General features: G+C 43.9%; 1 protein-coding gene across 6 annotated transcripts in view; it reads left to right on the forward strand.

Moving 5' to 3' along the window:
* Window positions 1-477: 477 nt before the first annotated feature.
* The window catches only part of pla2g6 (phospholipase A2, group VI (cytosolic, calcium-independent)), an 85230-nt gene continuing 66472 nt past the window's right edge, over window positions 478-19235 (forward strand). Inside the window, exons 1-2 of one of the 6 annotated variants that reach the window (XM_072588663.1) lie at window positions 478-757; window positions 13123-13340. In XM_072588663.1, coding sequence (XP_072444764.1) covers window positions 13138-13340 — 203 coding nt within the window. In that variant the 5' untranslated portion in view covers window positions 478-757; window positions 13123-13137. Of the gene's footprint in view, window positions 758-8861; window positions 8944-13122; window positions 13341-19235 lie in introns of those variants that run through there. The other 5 variants (XM_072588658.1, XM_072588659.1, XM_072588662.1 and 2 more) reach the window with 5 other exon arrangements.

The following is a 19235-nucleotide window of genomic DNA, read 5'->3' on the forward strand; positions in this document are numbered from 1 at the left end:
GACGTGTTGCTGAGCAAATTCCTCTTCGGTTGCATTGTGAAGATTGTGAAGACTTTGCATGTGGATTCAATCCTCAAATGTTACTTTTCCGGTCCCTTTGCAACCGGCCATTATCAAAGATGGCAGCCGACGCCGCATGTCGTCTTGTGCGCTCGCAGTGACTGGCAGAAAAATGGCGCTGGGCGGATTTCCGGTAGGTGGCAAGCTGTGACAGTCTGAAGCAGTGCGAAGGACCCCTCCCCAACTCGCCATGCCTTTTGTCCCCGCGGTCCGCGGCGTTATTGGAGATAATGACTGTCAATCCGAGCCCTAAGGCAGGTTCCGCTCGCTGATTGGAGATAAGGTCTGCCGATCAGGGTGGATGGGCAGGGCCCGCTCAAGGATTGGGGATGACAGCTATCATTCATATCAGGTGGGTCTGACCTGCTTGCTGATTCGAGATCCCCACTGGCAATCATGTCAGATGGGTAGCACCCACGTGATGATTGGAGATGCACACTATCGATCATGACTTGTGGGTAGGTCCCGCTCGCTGAGCGGTGAATCCCTCTATCAATCACGCCTGGTCGGCCGGATCCTCCAACTGATTGGATAGTGTGGCTGTCAACCTTAACCGATGGGCAAGGCCCGCCTTCTGACTGGATCATCCCGATGCCAATCATACTAGGTGGGTGGAGCCCGATAACCGATTGGAGATTGCCGCTGTCCATCAGGCCAGGGCGTGCCAGTTGAGGGGGAATCGAGAGGCGGATTGAAGGTAAATGTCTCAGGAATGTTCTGAGGGAGGGATTCGGGGGCATGGGGCGTGGGATAGGCCTCACCTCATTAAATTAAAATATAATAGCTTGGTAAGTAAAGGAGAGCACCATGAATGGGCACTTTGTTGTTATTTGAACCCCTGGTAAATGCAGTAGATGCCACAAGATCTTTCAATTAATTTTAAGTCAATTTGTACCTTAAAAACAAACTGCTTGCAAAACCCAGTTAGGATTCATTTAGTAAATAATGATTCTTTCCTCTGATGTGGGTATGATTGGTATTTATTAACCATGCCTGACTGCTCCAAGGGCAATTTATGATATTCATCTAATGAGCTGGTGCAGGGCTTGATGGGCTGAATAGCCTCCTTTGGCACCGTAACACTTATGTAATTTTATTTGAGGGGGCAGGTGGTTTTTGAGATTAGATTCCCTACAAGTGTGGAAACAGGCCCTTCGGCCCATTTGATAAGGTAGTAAGGCATTTGATAAGGTTCCCCATGGTAGGCTTATTAGTAAGGCATTTGATAAGGTTCCCCATGGTAGGCTTATTAGTAAGGCATTTGATAAGGTTCCCCATGGTAGGCTTACTAGTAAGGCATTTGATAAGGTTCCCCATGGTAGGCTTATGCGGAAAGTCAGGAGGCATGGGATAGAGGGAAATTTGGCCAATTGGATAGAAAACTGGCTAACCGGTAGAAGTCAGAGAGTGGTGGTAGATGGTAAATATTCAGCATGGAGTCCAGTTACAAGTGGAGTTCCGCAGGGATCAGTTCTGGGTCCTCTGCTGTTTGTAATTTTTATTAATGACTTAGAGGAGGGAGTCGAAGGGTGGGTCAGTAAATTTGCAGATGATACAAAGATAGGTGGAGGCCGACTGCCTGCCCCTCTTCCGGGGTTACGTTAGAGCCCGGGTGTCCTTGGAGAAGGAGCACGCGGTGTCCACCGACACCCTGGAGTCGTTCAGGGAGAGGTGGGCGCCGCAGGGAGTGGAGTGCATCATTTCTCCCTCCAACTCTATTTTGATTTGATCCCTACCCTCCCCTTCACTGTTTTGATCACACAGCATTGCCCTGTGGTTTGAAGGGCAGTGCTTGTCACTGGCCACTCGGGTGTCTTTAAAAAAAAGAATAAAGAAAAAAAAAAGAAAAAAAAACAAAGATAGGTGGAGTTGTGGACAGTGAGGAGGGCTGTTGTCGGCTGCAGAGGGACTTAGATAGGATGCAGAGCTGGGCTGAGGAGTGGCAGATGGAGTTCAACCCTGCCAAGTGTGAGGTTGTCCATTTTGGAAGAACAAATAAGAATGTGGAATATAGGGTTAATAGTAGGGTTCTTGGTCAGGTGGAGGAACAGAGGGATCTTGGGGTCTATGTACATAGATCTTTGAAGGTTGCCACTCAGGTGGATAGAGTTTGTAAGAAGGCCTATGGAGTATTATCGTTCATTAGCAGAGGGATTGAATTCAAGAGTCGTGAGGTGATGTTGCAGCTGTACAGGACTTTGGTTAGGCCACATTTGGAGTACTGTGTGCAGTTCTGGTCGCCTCACTTTAGGAAAGATGTGGAAGCTTTGGAGAGGGTGCAGAGAAGATTTACCAGGATGTTGCCTGGAATGGAGAGTAGGTCGTACGAGGATAGGTTGAGAGTTCTCGGCCTTTTCTCGTTGGAACGGCGAAGGATGAGGGGTGACTTGATAGAGGTTTATAAGATGATCAGCGGAATAGATAGAGTAGACAGTCAGAAACTTTTTCCCCGGGTACAACAGAGTGTTACAAGGGGACATAAATTTAAGGTGAAGGGTGGAAGGTATAGGGGAGATGTCAGGGGTGGGTTCTTTACCCAGAGAGTGGTGGGGGCATGGAATGCGCTGCCCGAGGGAGTGGTAGAGTCAGATTCATTGGCGACCTTTAAGCGGCATTTGGATAGGTACATGGATGGGTGCTTAATCTAGGATAGAAGTTCGGCACAACATCGTGGGCCGAAGGGCCTGTTCTGTGCTGTATTGTTCTATGTTCTATGTTCTATGTTCTATCACGTCCACACCGACCCTCTGAAGAGCAACCCACCCAGACCCACTTCCCTCTGACTAATGCACCTAACACCACGGACAGTTTAGCACGGCCAATCCACCCTAACCTGCGCATCATTGGAGTGTGGGAGGAAACCGGAGCACCCGGAGGAAACGCACACAAACACAGAGGAGAACGTGCACACTCCACACGGACAGTTGCCCGAGGCCAGAATTGAACCTGGGACCCTGCTGCTGTGAGGCAGCAGTGCTAATCACTGAGCCACCGTGCTGCCCTAATTAAGATTCAAAAATGTTGATGTGGGTTTGGAGTCACATGCAGGCCAGGTTGGGTAAGATTGGCAGGTTCCCTTGCTTAGGCAAAAGTGAGGACTGCAGATGCTGGAGATCGGAGTTAAGATTAGAGTGGTGCTGGAAAACCACAGCAGGTCAGGCAGCATCCGAGGAGCAGGAGAATCGACATTTCGGGCAAAAGCCTATCAGGAATTTCCTGATGAAGGGCTTCTGCCTGAAACGTCAATTTTTCTGCTCCTTGGTGATGCTGCCTGACCAAGCTGTGCTTTTCCAGCACTTCTCTAATCTTGGCCCCAGATTTCCTTCTTTGTCGAGAGTGTGGTGCTAGAAATGCACAGCCAGTCAGGCAGCATCTGAAGAACAGGAAAATCGATGTTTCAGGCAAAAGCCCTTCATCAGGAATGATTTCCTTCCTTGAAGGACATCAGTGAAATAATTTTGTTTTTTCTTATGACAATCGACAATGATTACAATTAAAAACCGAATAACTGCAGGTGCTGGAAATCAGAAACAAAAATGGAAATTGCAGGAAACGCTCAGTAGGTCTGGCAGCATCTGTGGAGAGAAGTCAGAGTTAACGTTTCAGGTCCGGTGACCTTTCCTCAGAAGAGATTGCAATTAGGCTAGCTTTTAATTCCAGATTAAGTTGAATTCAAATTTTACCATCTGCCATGTTTGGGATTCAAAGACATGCACCCAGAAGATTGGTCTGGGTCTCTGGATTGTTAGTGCAGTGACATTATCACTATACCGTCCCCTCCCCTCATAAAATACGGAAATGATGTGGAAGTGCTGGTGTTGGGTCGGGGTGGAGCAAAAGCTTTTGATTTCAAATAAACCTGTTGGACTACAACCTGGTGTTGCGTGACTTCTGACAAAATAAGGAAAGGAATAAAAGGTTACGGTCAGAAACATAGCACTTCAAGAGAGAAACTAGAGTTAAAAATGTTTTGAGTCCTATCAAACTTTGTGGTGAAATATTTTGTGGATGTAGATATTTTGTTAAGACAAGCCTCTGGAGTAGTTAGGTACTTGAACCTGGGCCTTCCTGGCTCAGAGGGAAAAACACTACCACTACACCACAAGAACTCTTCCACCATGATTTTATGCTTTTGTGCTGTGGAAAGTTAAGTCAGGTAGAATGGAAATGAATGGCAGGAGTTAGGGAGTGGCCGCGATTCAACGTCAAAGATATTGTGGATGAAAATGTCAAAGGGTGTGATTAATGCTTGCAATAAAACAAAATATTGGCTCAGTCTAAGTGTTAAGCCTGAATAAAAGAGAGCTTGGTTTAAAAGGGAAAAGAAAACTCACAAAATGGTGATACAAACCAATGCTCGGCAAAAACAAAATTACTGGACGTAGTGTGCAGTTGTTGAACTCAATCTTGAGTCTAGAAGGCTGTCGAGTGCCTCATCAGAAGATAAGCCTCTAGCTTAATTGCACTGGGGAAAGCTACAGCAGGTTATGGACAGAGATGTTTGCTTGAGAGCAAGGTGGTGAATTAAAATGGCAAGTGTGGAAGATGGGGGTCATGCTTATGAGGCTAAGTGTTTCGCAAAATGGTCATCCAGTCTGTGTCAGTCATAGGCAATAGACAATAGGTGCAGAAGTAGGCCATTCTGCCCTTCGAGCCTGCACCACCATTCAATAGGCTGATTGAGTTATATTACAATGACTTGTGGGTCACATTGGGCAGGGAATTTTCCTCTTGTTGCTTTCACTCTCAGTCCAGACACTTGCGTGCAAGCATTTCAGATGACACTTCCTCTCTGCCTCCCCTTGTATAATACTCTGGGAGTGCTGCAACATTGGAGGTGCTGTGTTTTGGACAGAGCGTTAAAACCAAGGCTATGTGTGTCATCTTGGGTGGGTGTAAAAAAAATCGTGTGGCTGCTATTTTAGAGATGAGTTTCCTTGGTGACCAAACCACTGTTTATCTTTAGTAATTTTCTGGTTGTCATCACATTGCAGTTTGCAAGACCTTGCTTTATGCAGGTTTGTTGCTGTGTTTCCCTACCTATGCAGTGATTATTTTTCAGAATTGCTTCATTGACTTTAAAGCTCTTTGGGGTGTTCTGAAGGTGTGAAAGTTAATGTTGAAATATTTTTAAAATATTTATTCACAGGATATTATCGTTAATGGCTAGGCTAGCATTTATTGCCAATCCCAGTTGTCTTTGAGAAGCTGGTAGTGAAGGAAAGTTAGTACAAATAAGCCAGGATCCTGTGTGACCTGGAGGGGAGTTTGCAACTTGTGGTGTTTTCATGTATCTACTGCCTTAGTTCTTGTAGATGGTGGAAGTTGCAGGTTTGGAAAGTGCTGTCAAAGGAGCCTAGGTTGCTGCCACTCATCTTGTAGATGGCCACATACTGCTGTCACTAGACATGGGAGGTGAAGGGATCCCATGCTGATCTTGGTGGATGAGGTGTGAATCAAGTGGGCTGTTTGTCCTGGTTGTGTCTAGCTTGTGTTATTGGAGTTGCACACATCCGAACATGTGGAGAGTGTTGCTTTATACTTATGACTTGAGCCTTGTAGATGGCATTGAGGAGACAGGAAAGGAATTACTTGATGCAGAATTCCCAGCCTCTGACCTGCTCCTGTAGCCAGGGCATTTAAATAGCTGGTCCAGTTCAATTTCTGGTCAGTGGTAACTCCAAGGTGTTGAAAGTGAGGGAATTGGTGATGATGTTGCCATTAGACACCAAGAGTAAATGGTTAGTTTCTGTGGTTTGAACCAGTCATTGCGCTGCAGTCATTGCACAGCTTTTACTTTTGCATGCTTCGTGTAACAGGGCATCCTGAATGCATCCTCACCTGGCTTCCATAAGTGTAATCCTTTGCTTCAGCCTCCCTGAGCAATTGGAATCAAAAAGTCGTACAGTTGTATAGCATGGAAACAGACCCTTTGGTCAAACCCGTCCATGCTGACCAGATATCCTAAATTAATCTAGTCCCTTTTCCTGCAGTTGACCCATATCCCTCTAAACCCTTCCTGTTCATATACCCATCAAGGTGCCTTTTAAATGTTGTAATTGTACCAGCCTCCACCACTTCCTCTGGCAGCTCATTCCACACGTGCACCACCCTCTGCGTGAAAAAGTTGCTTCTCAGGTCCCTTTTAAATCTTTTTCCCCTCACGCTAAACCTATGCCATCTAGTTTTGGACTCCCCTACCCTGAGAAAAAAGACTGGCTTTTCATCCGACCATGCCCCTCATGATTTTATAAACCTCAAGCACATTCACCCCGAACCTCCTACTCTCCAGAGAAACTAGCCCCAGTCTATTCAGCCTCTCCCTATAGCTTAAACTCTTCAACTCTGACAACATCCTTGTAAATCTTTACTGCACCCTTTCAAGCTTAGCAATGCCTTTCTAAGAGGGAGACCCGAATTGCACACAGTATTGCAGAAGTGGCCTAGCCAATGTTCTGTACAGCCACAACATGACATCCCAATTCCTATAGGAGTAAGTGAGGACTGCAGATGCTGGAGACCAGAGTTGAAAAATGTGGTGCTGGAAAAGTCAGCAGGTCAGGCAGCATCTGAGGAGCAGGAGAATCGACGTTTCTGGCATAAGCCCTTCTTCAGGAATGAGGAGGGTGTGCCAAGTGGGCTGAGATAAAAGATAAAAGGAGGGAATTTGGGGGAGGGGTGCTGGGAATACGATAGGTGGAAGGAGGTGAGGGTGAGGGTGATGGGCTGGAGAGTGGGTGGAGGTGGAGAGGTCGGGAAGAAGATTGCAGGTCAAGAGGGTGGTGCTGAATCTGGGGGTTGGGACTAAGATAAGGTGGGGGGATGGGAAATGAGTAAGCTGGAGAAATCTACATTCATCCCGTGTGGTTGGAGGGTTCCTAGGCAGAAGATGAGGCCCTCTTCCTCCAGGCGTCGTGTGGTCAGGGTCTGGCGATGGGGGAGGCCAAGGACCTGCATGTCCTTGGCGGAGTGGGAGGGGGAGTTAAAGTGTTCAGTCACAGGGCGGTTGGATTGGTTGGTGCGGGTGTCCCAGAGGTGTTCCCTGAAACGTTCCACAAGTAGGCGGCCTGTCTCCCCAATGTAGAGGAGACCACATCGGGTGCAGCGGATACAGTAAATGATGGACAGTGAACAGAACCCCACTGGTCCTCATCTTTCACCCCACCAACCTCCGGATACGTCGTATCACCCTCCGTCATTTCCACCACCTCCAAACAGACTCCACCACCAGGGATATATTTCCCTCCCCACTCCTATCAGCGTTCTGGAGAGACCACTCCCTACGCGACTCCCTCATCAGGTCCACACCTCCCACCCAACCCAATCTCCACTCCCAGCACCTTCCCCTGCAGCCGCAAGAAATGGAAAACTTGCGCCCACACCTCCCTCCAAGGCCTCGATGGATCTTTCCATATCCGTCGCAAATTCACCTGCACCTCCTAAATCAGCAACTCTGTCTTATGTGCTGCATTTAAGGTAATAAACAATCCGAAGGTATTTGCCAATCTTCAACTGGATCACCTGATACATCATTTACTGTATCCGCTGCACCCGATGTGGTCTCCTGTACATTGGGGAGACAGGCCGCCTACTTGCGGAACGTTTCAGGGAACACCTCTGGGACACCCGCACCAATCAACCCAACCTCCCCGTGGCTGAACACTTTAACTTCCTGTTCCACTCTGCCAAGGACATGCAGGTCCTTGGCCTCCTCCATTGCCAGACCCTGACCACATGACGCCTGGAGGAAGAGGGCCTCATCTTCCACCTAGGAACCCTCCAACCACACGGGATGAATGTAGATTTCTCCAGCTTCCTCATTTCCCCTCCCCCCACCTTATCTCAGTCCTAACCCCTGGATTCAGCACCGCCCTCTTGACCTGCAATCTTCTTCCCGACCTCTCCGCCCCCACCCCCTCTCTGGCCTATCACCCTCACACTCACCTCCTTCCACCTATCGTATTCCCAGCACCCCTCCCCCCTACCTTTTATCTCAGCCCACTTGGCACACCAGCCTCATTCCTGAAGAAGGGCTTATGCCTGAAACGTCAATTCTCCTGCTCCTCGGATGCTGCCTGGCCTGCTGTGGTTTTCCAGCACCACATTTTTCAATCCCAATTCCTATACTTGATCAACAACAGGACTTTTTCTTTGGGAGATGGTGATGAGCTCTTTCAAGCAACCCAACAGATTTTTCATTGGCTAAATGCAGTAATTTAAATGCAACCAGGGATAAAGCATGAAATGATGTGCTAATTTGAAATGTTTGCTGTCAGCTCAACAGATTTCTTTCCAGAAATCTGGCAGTTAGTTGCCTGGAGACAAAGCTACCTACTGTTGTTAGTGAGATAATTTTTGCTTAGTTCCTTGCTTCAGCCATGGAACATGCCCAGCAATTGCTTGATAGTTGCAGAGTACCCCAAGGAGTGGTACATACCTCGCAGTGCAGGCTGGCATTGAGTGAACAGTGTTAACCACAGACATGGGGCTATGTACCTTCTGAACATCACTGCATCTTCTCAGTGTTGGCCCATATGATCCAAACATTTCCATTTTGGATGTTTTCAGTATTTAGGATTGGCAAGTGAGGGATAATCGTATTCAGTCAGGTTAAATAAAACTTGGACCTTTTTTTATTGTGGTGTCAGCTGATGTTTTCCTGATCCAAGCATCTGTATTGTTGAATGACTCAAAGTCTAATCCTCCCAAAGGATAGTGTGTTAAAACAACACTGCCAGGAGAAAGCCCTGTGCTGTCAAAATTAAATCAAACAATATCTTCCTTGATTTATGTTGTGCAGGTACTCGAGTACTAAGTTGCCATAAAGCATCGGTTCCAAACTCTTTGAACAACGGCAACTCTGTCTTATGTGCTGCATTTAAGGTAATAAATAATCTGAAGGTATTTGCCAATCTTCAACTGGATCACTGCGAGTCATCCAGAGTTCGTTATCTTTCTTTGATTTTGTGGAATTGAGTTGAAAAGCTGAACGAGTGACATTGATTTATTAGCAAAATGGCTCAACTTCATGCAAATGTTTTTAGTATTGGATATCGTTGTATTTGCATAGTGAGGATGTGTTTGATTCACATGCAGTTAGAAAAATTAGAATGTCCTTGGTGATTTTTGTGTGTGATTAGGATAATAACTAGGTACTGCTGTTTTCCTCCAGTTCTCCTTCACTTTGCAACAAAGGAAATTTAAGGGGAGTCAGAGGGAGGGGAATCTGCTTTTGAAATTGCTGACCTACAAAAAAAACTATCGTTTTGCTGATTGCTCAGGCACTCTTGAGACATTACACTTACAAACTGGTTGGTGACCTTGTTCTCAAGTATCTCCACAGCTTTGTTCCTTGCTGGCCTTATTTCTGTAATGTTCTCAGTCTTACAGTTCCCTGAAATATCTCTGCTCCTCTTATTCTGACCAATTGTACATCCTTGATTTTAATTGCTATACTTTGGTGTGCATTCAGCTGCCATGGCTGTTAACTCTGGAATTTCCTTGGAAAATCTCTCTGCCCCTTTTTCCATCTTTAAGGCACTCCTTAAAATGTACACCTTCAAGCAAGCTTTTAGTTATCAGACAGTATCTGGTTCAGTGTTGAGAGTGTGTTGCTGGGAAAGCACAGCAGTTCAGGCAGCATTCTAGGAGCAGGAGAATTGACGTATCGGGCATAAATCCTTCATCAGGAATGAGGCTTGTGGGCCAGGGGCTGATGGCTGATTCCTGATTCATTCCTCATTCCTGATGAAGGGCTTTTGCCCGAAATGTCGATTCTCCTGCTCCTTGGATGTAGCCTGACCTGCCTTGCAATCCCAGCAACACCGTCTTGACTCTGATCTCCAGCATCTGCAGTCCTTACTTTCTCCTAATATGTGGTTCATTGTTACGTTCTATATAATGTGCCTTGGAGAGATTTATGAAATTAAAGGTGTTTTTTAGAGTCATACATCATGGAAACAGACCCTTTCGTCCAACTTGCCTGTGCCAACTGGCATTCAAATCTGACCTAGTCCCCATTTGGCCCATATCCCTCTAAACCCTTCCTATTCACATATCCAGCTCCCTTTTAAGTGTTGTAACTGTACCCGCCTGTACCACTTCCTCTGGCAGCACATTCCATACATGTGCTATTCTCCACTAGAAAAATTACTCCTCAGATACTTTTTAAACCTCTCCCCTCTCACCTCTCGTTTTGGACTCCCCCACACCAGAGAAAAGACCTTGGCTATTCACCTTATCCATGCCTTTCATGATTTTGTGAACCTCTGTAAGGTCACCCGTCAGCCTCTGACGCTGTAGAGAAAAAAAAGCCACAGCGAATTCAGCCTCACATTAATAAGTCAAACCCTCCACTCCTGGCAACATCCTTGTAAACCTTTTCTGAACACTCTCCAATATAATGATATCCTTCCTAGAGTAGGATGACCAGAACTGTACACAATATAAATATAAATTGTTGTTATCGATCCATGACTCACTTTTCTCACATCTTTGACATATAATGGAAAAATGCTCTGGTGCTGGGGAGGTGTAATTTTCATTTACAATAGCGTATTCTTTAATCTAGCATTTGGTTCACAGAGATTATCTCTTATCTTATGAGTATAACAGAATTAAACTTATTTAAATCTTTAGCATTAATGTAGTAAGGCTTTGCTGCAAATTGGATTAATCTGATTTCCATATGCTGTTACCGACTCGGTACCTGCCATCTTGTGTCTGCTTTGTGTCATCTTAAAACAACATATAAGAATCGCAAACTTCATTTTGCCAAAAACCTGAACTAAAAAGCAGAAGCGATTGGAGATATGTAGCAGGCAGTGTCTGCAGAGAGAGAAACATGGGTAATGTTTCAGGTCCTGCAATCTTTTGTCCAACTTGCTGAGTGCATCCACCTTTTTCAGTTTTTATTATTCATGAGTGTGTGATGCAGTGATATGGGACAGAGGGGGAGCAGTTCAAGTTTCTCATGAGGCAGGCAATGTAGGAAGCAGGGCAACATTCTAATGCTCCCCAAGTCTTTGAGCAGGAAGTTTCAGGTCTGGATCACTCCAACCATGGAAGTGGGCTGAATTAGAAAGAGTCACTTTCATATGACTGTAGTGGAAATCAGAAATAGTGCGATATCACTGGTGCCAGTTAGGGGCTGCTTTTAACCATTCAATGCGCAGGGCACAAGTTTGTCCATAATTCTGGAAAAAGGGCAACAATTCAAATGTTAGCTCAACTTGTAAATTAACTGGAGATGTAAAGCAACATATAAAAGCTGCTTGCATTACACTGCAGATCAATACCGAGAATTCGGGTGTAATGCCTTCACCAGAACTAAGTGCTTTTTACCGAAATCAATGGGAGCGATAACCAGCAATTACTCCAGTGATAGAACGCTAATGGCTTGAACCAACCGCAGCTGAGGAAAGTAGGAAATGTGTCTGATGATATACATTCATCTTGGGGATGCAGCGTGAATGTACAGATAGTTCTGAGGTTGTGGGACCCACCCAAGTTAAGGGGAATTAACACGGGGGAATTGGAGAAACAAAGCGAAAAGCAAACTGAAGACAGTGTATAATGTGACTCCTTCACGGTGTAAAGACAGACTGATGCCCATGGTGAAGATTGCCCTGGATTTGGACCCTTTGCTATGATAATCTATAACCTTCCTTGCCCTGCTACAAGTACTTCTTATAAACATGAAGATGTAGCTAAAGTCTGAAGTTTCAAAAGCTTGTCTGACTTCAGACTAGAGGGCTCTATGCTGTTCAGTGTGAAGATGAGAAGTTCTTCCTGAAGCTGGTCTTGAGTTGTTTGAACAAGAGAAACGAAAGATTAAGTCTGAGAGACATTTCCAGCACAGGAAGAGGCCACTCAGTAAATCAAGTCTGTGCTGGCTGCCTGTGGAGAACCCAGCCTATCAAACTCTCCATCCTGGACCCCATTTCCTTCCAGTCTTCACCTAGTTTTTTTTTCGTCATTGATTGTTTTGCATCCTCCAGGCTCATGGGAGATCAGTCCCTGTGTATTACTACTCATTGTCCAAAATCTTCAATTCATGTGCTCCAAGGTCCTTGTACAATCAAAGCCTTGTCCACTTCTAGCTAATATCCATTCTGTCTCATTTACTCCACAGAAAGCAATCTAGCCTTGTGAATAACATCCCCCACTTCTCTGGTGTTTGAATAAAGTCTTCTCTACATCCTCACAAAGACCTTCACATCTTTGCCGAAGTGTGGTGACCAGATCTGAACAATATAATCTGGTTTGCGCCAAAACCTCTGTAAAGAAGGCGTCACTCCAGTGAATCCTTGATTCCCAACTGGTCAAGAGTCTATCTATCTGAAGCTTAAGTATACGCAAGAACTCTGCCCCCACAGCTCTCTGTGACAAGGAGTTCTGAAAACACTCAACTCCTCTGAGAAAAAAAAATCCTTCTTATCTCAGTCTTAAATTGGCACCTCTTTATTGTGAGACTATATCCTCTGATTCTAGACTTTCCCATTAGTGAAAATATGCTCAAGTATTTACTGATTTTTGCCTCAACTGTTTCACCTTCCGGTTGCAGTTCATTTGATACCACTCTGGCCTCTTAAGTTAAAAATTTATGGGCTTACATCTTACTTCAGAGATATAATCCAGGCCTGGGCCTCTCAGTGTAGTACTGAAGAAATGCCACAGTGTTAGAGGATGCTCTTTGACATAGAGAATTAAACTGAGGACCTGTCTCTGACCTTAGACCAAGTTAAAATATCTCACGGCACTCTTATCGAAACAGAGCGTGGAAGTTCTTCCTTATCTCAATCAGCATCACTAACACAGATGATCGGGTCGTCATCATATTGCTGTTTGTGGAACCTTGCTAGGTGCAAATTGGCTAATGTGCTGGCTATCTTCCAGTAGTGATTACACTTGAAAAGATTTTATTGGGTGGTGAATTGCTTTGGAATGCTGTAGAAAATACAAATCATTCATTATATGAGCACTGTGGAGCATCTTCAACTCAAAAATGAAAGAGCATTGATAACTATTTCCCTATCTCCCCCAACCCTTCTCTTCTCCCAGCAGGTCATTGTAAGAATGCAGTTCTTTGGCCGTTTGGTAGACACACTGAATACTGTGACCAACCTCTTTGCCAACCCTTACCGGGTACGAGAGGTGCCACTGTCCGAATATGTGTCACACAGCAGAATTATGGACGATGGACGGGTGGTGCTGTATCGGACAGCACAGTCTTGGGACTGCTTGCTTATCAACCCCAAAACACCTCAGAATGCTTTCAGGTGAGAATCTTTTGGTGACGTTTCATGATGGAGAATTTCTAGGATTGTGCAGTTCCCAGGGTCACAGGGTTTATGTGCAGTTCTCCTTCATGGTGAGTTCCTGATTGAATGTTATCCTGAGTTGCTCTCACTTTAGAACCAGAAAAAGAGATTCCAAAGGTGTAGGGAGTAAGGATGGATTGTGACGAGGGATGAGGTTTTTTTTTGCATGTGCATTCAGCTGCATGGGATCTCTGTTAAATCCACTGTGTGTGAAGGGGAAGTCCAGTCACATTTTGGGCCTAGAGGAGTTCATTTTAGAACAGAGTTTGGCAAAAATTATAGGATGTAGACTTTAAATGGAGACCATTCGGAACAGTTGTGCATGCAGAGATAAGGAGGGAACTTGCATTCACCATGCATAGTGTATATTTTGATCTTCAGATGTTCTGAATGCTTTACAAGAATGAGGGGGCATAGCCTCAAAATAAGGGGGAGCAGATTTAGGACTGAATTGAGGAGGAACTTCTTCACACAAAGTGTTGTGAATCTGTGGAATTCCCTGCCCGTTGAAGCAATTGAGACTACCCCGTTGAATATTTTTAAGACAAAGATAGATTTTTGAACAGTAAGGGAATTAAGGATTATGGTAGTGGGCAGGTAAGTGGAGCTGAATGTATGATAAGATCAGCCATGATCTTTTTGAATGGTGGAGCAGACTTGCATGGCCAGGTGGCCTGCTCCTCCTACTATTTCTTACTTTCTAATGTTCTGTTTATAGCCAGTTGAGTATTTTTTAAAGTGTGGCCGTTTATGTGATGCAAAGAAACTTCCCTTCTCTTCTTCAATAGTGTCATGGGATTGTTTATTGCCCAAGGAGGTAGAAGGGCTTTCACTTTAACATGTTGTTTCAAAAAGTGTCACCTCCAACAGCGCTCCCTCTGTATTGCACTAGAGTGCCAACCTAACGTGGATGCTCACATATAGAGAGTGGGTCTTGATTTCATAAAGTGAAATTGCCAGCCACTGAGTGAATAGTCACAGGGAAACCTGTTAGTTTTCCCTGCGTTTTGTGAGCTGCAAAAGTGAGTGAAGATATCTGAAAAATGAAATTCACAGGTAGCTAGCTTGAACAATATAGCACAGGAACACTCCCTTTGGCCCACCAAACCTGCACGAATTCCTAGTTGTTATTTAGACTTATTGTCCATATGTAGTTTCTATCTGTCTGTTCACCTCCCCTTCACATGTCGATCAAGATACACTTTAAATGTTGCTAACGTGCCTGCTTCCAACACCTCCACTGGCAGGTTGTTCCAGGCACCCACCACCCTCTGTGTGAAAGATTTTCCCCGCACTTCTCCCCTAAACTTTCCCAGGTAAAGACTCTTCATCTTGCCCATTCTTGTGTAAGGTATGCACCTGAAATACCAACCTGTATGGTTCTGCCTGACCTGCGAATGTTTCTCAGCAAACTTGGTTTTCATTTAGATTGATAAAGATCAACTCACATGATCTTTAAAATGTGACTGGCTTTTTGATCCATCTTATCTAATCAGCTCAGAAAACAAATAAATAAAAATGAACTTGAATTGAAAGGTTTTAATGAGCAACTTAAAAATTTCAATAATTTTTACATTGCTCATAGGATGAGAATTGTTGGCAATGTCTGTACAGATTACCTAACACTAATGAATATCTTCATTAAGCCTAATTTGAATAACTGAAGGGAAAGAGAAATATAGTTTAATTGCACTTTGAAGAATGTTTTATTGAAATAGAGCTACATGAAGTATAAATAAATATGCATTGATCTTGAAATTCATTTCACTAGTAGAAGCTTAATGATGATTGATGTCCTCATTAAAATAATGGACTAAATAGTTTAACATAAACATATTAACAATTTCATTCCAGCCTTTTATATTAATTTAGGAGCTGAGTATCACTCAAACATTCGGTCGACCTTCAGTTGAATTAACTGAGTACCCCTAATGTAGGTAGACATTTTATGATATTATAGCTTCAGCACTGTATCTGCAGAGAGCACCACCTATTGGTGGTCAGTGCATTTAGCAGCAGGCAGTTCAGTTGTGTTATCTTCCAAGTATCTATGGATTTAATAAGACAATATATTTATTAATCTTGGCGATGAATGGTTGCACAAACTGTAGCATGAAAATTATATGTGAACATTAGTGAATTTAAAAAAGAAGTACAATACAATTGCTGTACTAACACTTGAAAAGTCTGTAGAAGAATGACATTTTTCTTAACATAGATGAAAGCAGGCGTGTTTTTCTCCGCAGTGCATGACTCACCAACAAAATTGAATTTTCAGAAACCACATTTTCAAAAGTCGCTTTGTTCTTACTGCTTTGCTGGTGAATCATTAATTATGAAGAAAAACAGGCTTTCCCCTTTTTCGCTGCTAAAAGAGGAACCCTGCATCTCTGTGGTAATGAAAGACTTCCTGCCTCTCTCTTCATGTTCTCTTCCTTGTACTAGATTGAACTGTTTCTGGAACACTAACTGACACTGGTTTCTGTATCAAGTTCAAAATAATTTTTGTTTTGTTTAAGAATGTCCATTGGAAATAATTGACATATTGATGAGTAAGTCTTTCTCATGTTAATGTTCAGCAATAAGTGTTGGTGTCGGAAAATGAAACACTCAATATATCTAACTACCAGAGTCAGTCTGAATTACTCCCAGGTTCATTGTGGCTGACTACTCAGTGTTGTACTTTATTAAAGATTAATAGTGGGCTGTTTTATAACACCTAGACATGTCACGCATCCCTCCCAACCATTGATTTTGACACTATTGTCTATGTTATAAAATCAGATTAATATGGCCCGGCAGCCCATGATTATCCTTGAGCTTGAAAATCTACATTTGCATTCCACTGCAATGCTAAGAGAGTACTGCATTATTGGACAGCCAACTTTTGATGAGGTATTAAACCCATATACTGTCTACTATCAAACACACCATAGCATTATTACAGAGAAAAGCAGGAGCCTTCATCCTTGTGTCTTGCCCATATTTATCTATCAATCTACATCACTGAAAAGTAGATAATTGGGTCATGTTTGTTCGTGGGAGCTTGTTGTGCAAATATTCACTGCCCTGATTTTGACTTTACAGCAATGACTGCATTTCATTGGTTATTAGGCACTTTGCGACATTATGAAAAACACTAAAAATGTGAAGTTTTTATTTTCCTTTTCACAATTTGATGGTGTAACATTTCCAATCCAATCCCTCACTATTTTACATATATATGAATTAGAAACCATTCGGTCCCTTGAAGCCTTAAAAATATCCAACAACTCTGCTTCGGTGCCTGTTTGAAGGAGAATGCTCCAACAACTGATGATCTCTGCAAGAAAAGAAACTCCTCTTATTTTGGTCTTATATCTTGCTGTTTTCGGTAAGTCAGTGATTCCCAACCCTTTTTTAATGCTCAATAACTAAGATAACCCCCAAATCTGAATCTCCCTCCCTGTAAAGTAATGCTACATGAACCTGTCATCCTTGTCTTGATCTCTCCCATCCCTACTGGAACTGGGCCTGGCGTGGCCTGATCCATATCCAGTCCCTGACCTACCCCTCCTCACCCACCTGGCACACTATTCCCAAACCTACATGCCTGGCACACTACTGCCTCACTACCTAATGTACTTACCTTTCTTTAGTCACTGTCAAAGTGCCTACGGGATATTAACTGCTGAACTACAGCTGCAAATATGGTGAGAATGGGACACATCTTGGCCTGCTCCATTATTCCTGTACCTAGTGGATTTCTTCCCAGTTTCAATTAGATTGGAAACAGACCCTTTGGCCCAACAAGTCCACACTGACCCTCCGGAGAGTAACCCACCCAGCCCCATTCCCCTACATTTACCCCTGACTAACGCACCTAACACTATGGGCAATTTAGCATGGCCAATTCACCTGACCAGCATATCTTTGGAGTGTGGGAGGAGACCGGAGCACCTGGAGGAAACCCACGCAGATACAGAGAAAACGTGCCAACTCCACACACACAGTCACCCAAGGTGGGATTTGTACCTGGGTCCCTGGCGCTGTGAGGTAGCAGTGCTAACCACTGAGCCACCGTGCCGCCACTCCATTGGGTCCATTATGGAAAGGCCAGACTTGGAACCTGACCTAGAAAGAGCACCAACACGTAAATAGGAAATCTTAAAGAGGATTACTATTGGTCAAATCTGTTCTGATTGTAATCGGATTATCTGGACCATTGAAAACTGTTGTGGAGCAAAGTTTTGCAATGACCAAAATAGCATGATTCATGTCGACCTGACCTGCCCTAACTCATTCCCAATTTGTAGTCTACATCAGGATTTAATGGACCTAAATCAGAGGAATCACAAGCTTTTGGAGCACAAACATTTCTGTCCTATTAATGCCTAAATTTCTGCTTCACTAGTAACCCTGACTGTACATTTGGAAGCTCGTGACATTGTTGTTTCATTGCTTATGCAAATTGAAAGCTGAACATAAAAATCTGTTAACATCAGCAACTTGGAATGCAAATTATTGGCTGCATAGATTTATTCTTTTCGTGCAAACTCTGAGGCCCAACAGTGCATTCCTGTACAATCTACAAAAATTAAATCTCGACATCCCTGCCTCAGGGATCTCTCAATTGTTTAAAGATCCTTCAGGTGTTTATAGTTCCCTGTGTAAAATATGCTTCTTCAGAAGCTCGTGAGGAGGACTCTTTGAAAAACTTTGCACAGTGACAGGAGTTTAAAACCACTTGGTGGGCCTCACTTCTGAAGGGCAAAGTGTCTTTCAGTGTAGCCTCTTCTGACATGTAGTTCATGTAGGTTCCGTGCAGTCATCAGAAATCAGGCTTTTGTCTTAGCTGTTGAAGTTGGCTTCAAGCCCAGTTTCCAGTAGTGCAAGGGCAATGTTTGTTTTTGATTGTTTTTAAAATTGTATTTTGTATTGTTGGCCAGTGTTACATTTAGAAAGTTGAAGGTGTAGGGACTGAAGTGAGCCACTTGATACTTGTAAGCCTGTTTTGCTTACAGTTAGATCATTGTTGATGTGTATCTCAGCCCCATCCACCTGTCATTGTTCCACGTCGCCTGACAGTTTTGCCAGATTGATCTCAGGTTTGCAAGTCTCAATTGACCCAGCGCCCACAGTCTTCTGAGGGAAAGTGTTACAGTTTTCCACTATCCTTTGTATGCAAAAAGTGCTTCTGATTTGACTCCAAAATGGGCTTGCTTCAGTTTTAAGATGAAGCTGTTTTTATTTTGTTTTCTGCCACCAGAGGAAATAATTTCTCTTATTCTGCCTTATTGAATTATTTCATCATTTTCAACACCTGGATTAAATCACGCATCACTAAACTCTAGGAAACATAAATTTGACCACGTTACTCCGGTGAATATATGCTTCCGAGTTTAGTGTACCTTACCTGGAATGGGGTTAGGGCTTGGGAGATAAGGGAGCATATGATTGAAAAAAAATCACTCATGGGACATGAACATTGCTGGCTGCTTCAGCATTTATTGCCAATCCCTGATTGCCTTTGAGAAGGTGGTACAGTACTGCCTTTTTGAACTACTGCAGTCCATTTAGTGCAGGTATGTCCATCATGCCATTAGAAAGTTCCAGGGGTTTGACCCAGTGAACTCCCTTCCTAATTATGCCAACTTTGTGCTAATCACTTGGGCCCTCATCATCTGTGAGAAGCCAGACTCATGTAGCGCTGTCTGTGTTTCACTGGCTGCGATGTGTTCAGAATCGAGGGCAATTGGGGAAAGTTAGTAAATGCTGGCCAGCTAACATGGCCACTTCCCATGAATGAATTCTAAAAAATCAAGCAAATGAAGAGCATATATCAGTAAGGAAATCACCAGTTATTCCAAACCT

This window comes from Chiloscyllium punctatum, chromosome 18 (assembly GCF_047496795.1).
Source record: "Chiloscyllium punctatum isolate Juve2018m chromosome 18, sChiPun1.3, whole genome shotgun sequence".
In the NCBI taxonomy this organism is placed as follows: Eukaryota; Metazoa; Chordata; class Chondrichthyes; order Orectolobiformes; family Hemiscylliidae; genus Chiloscyllium; species Chiloscyllium punctatum.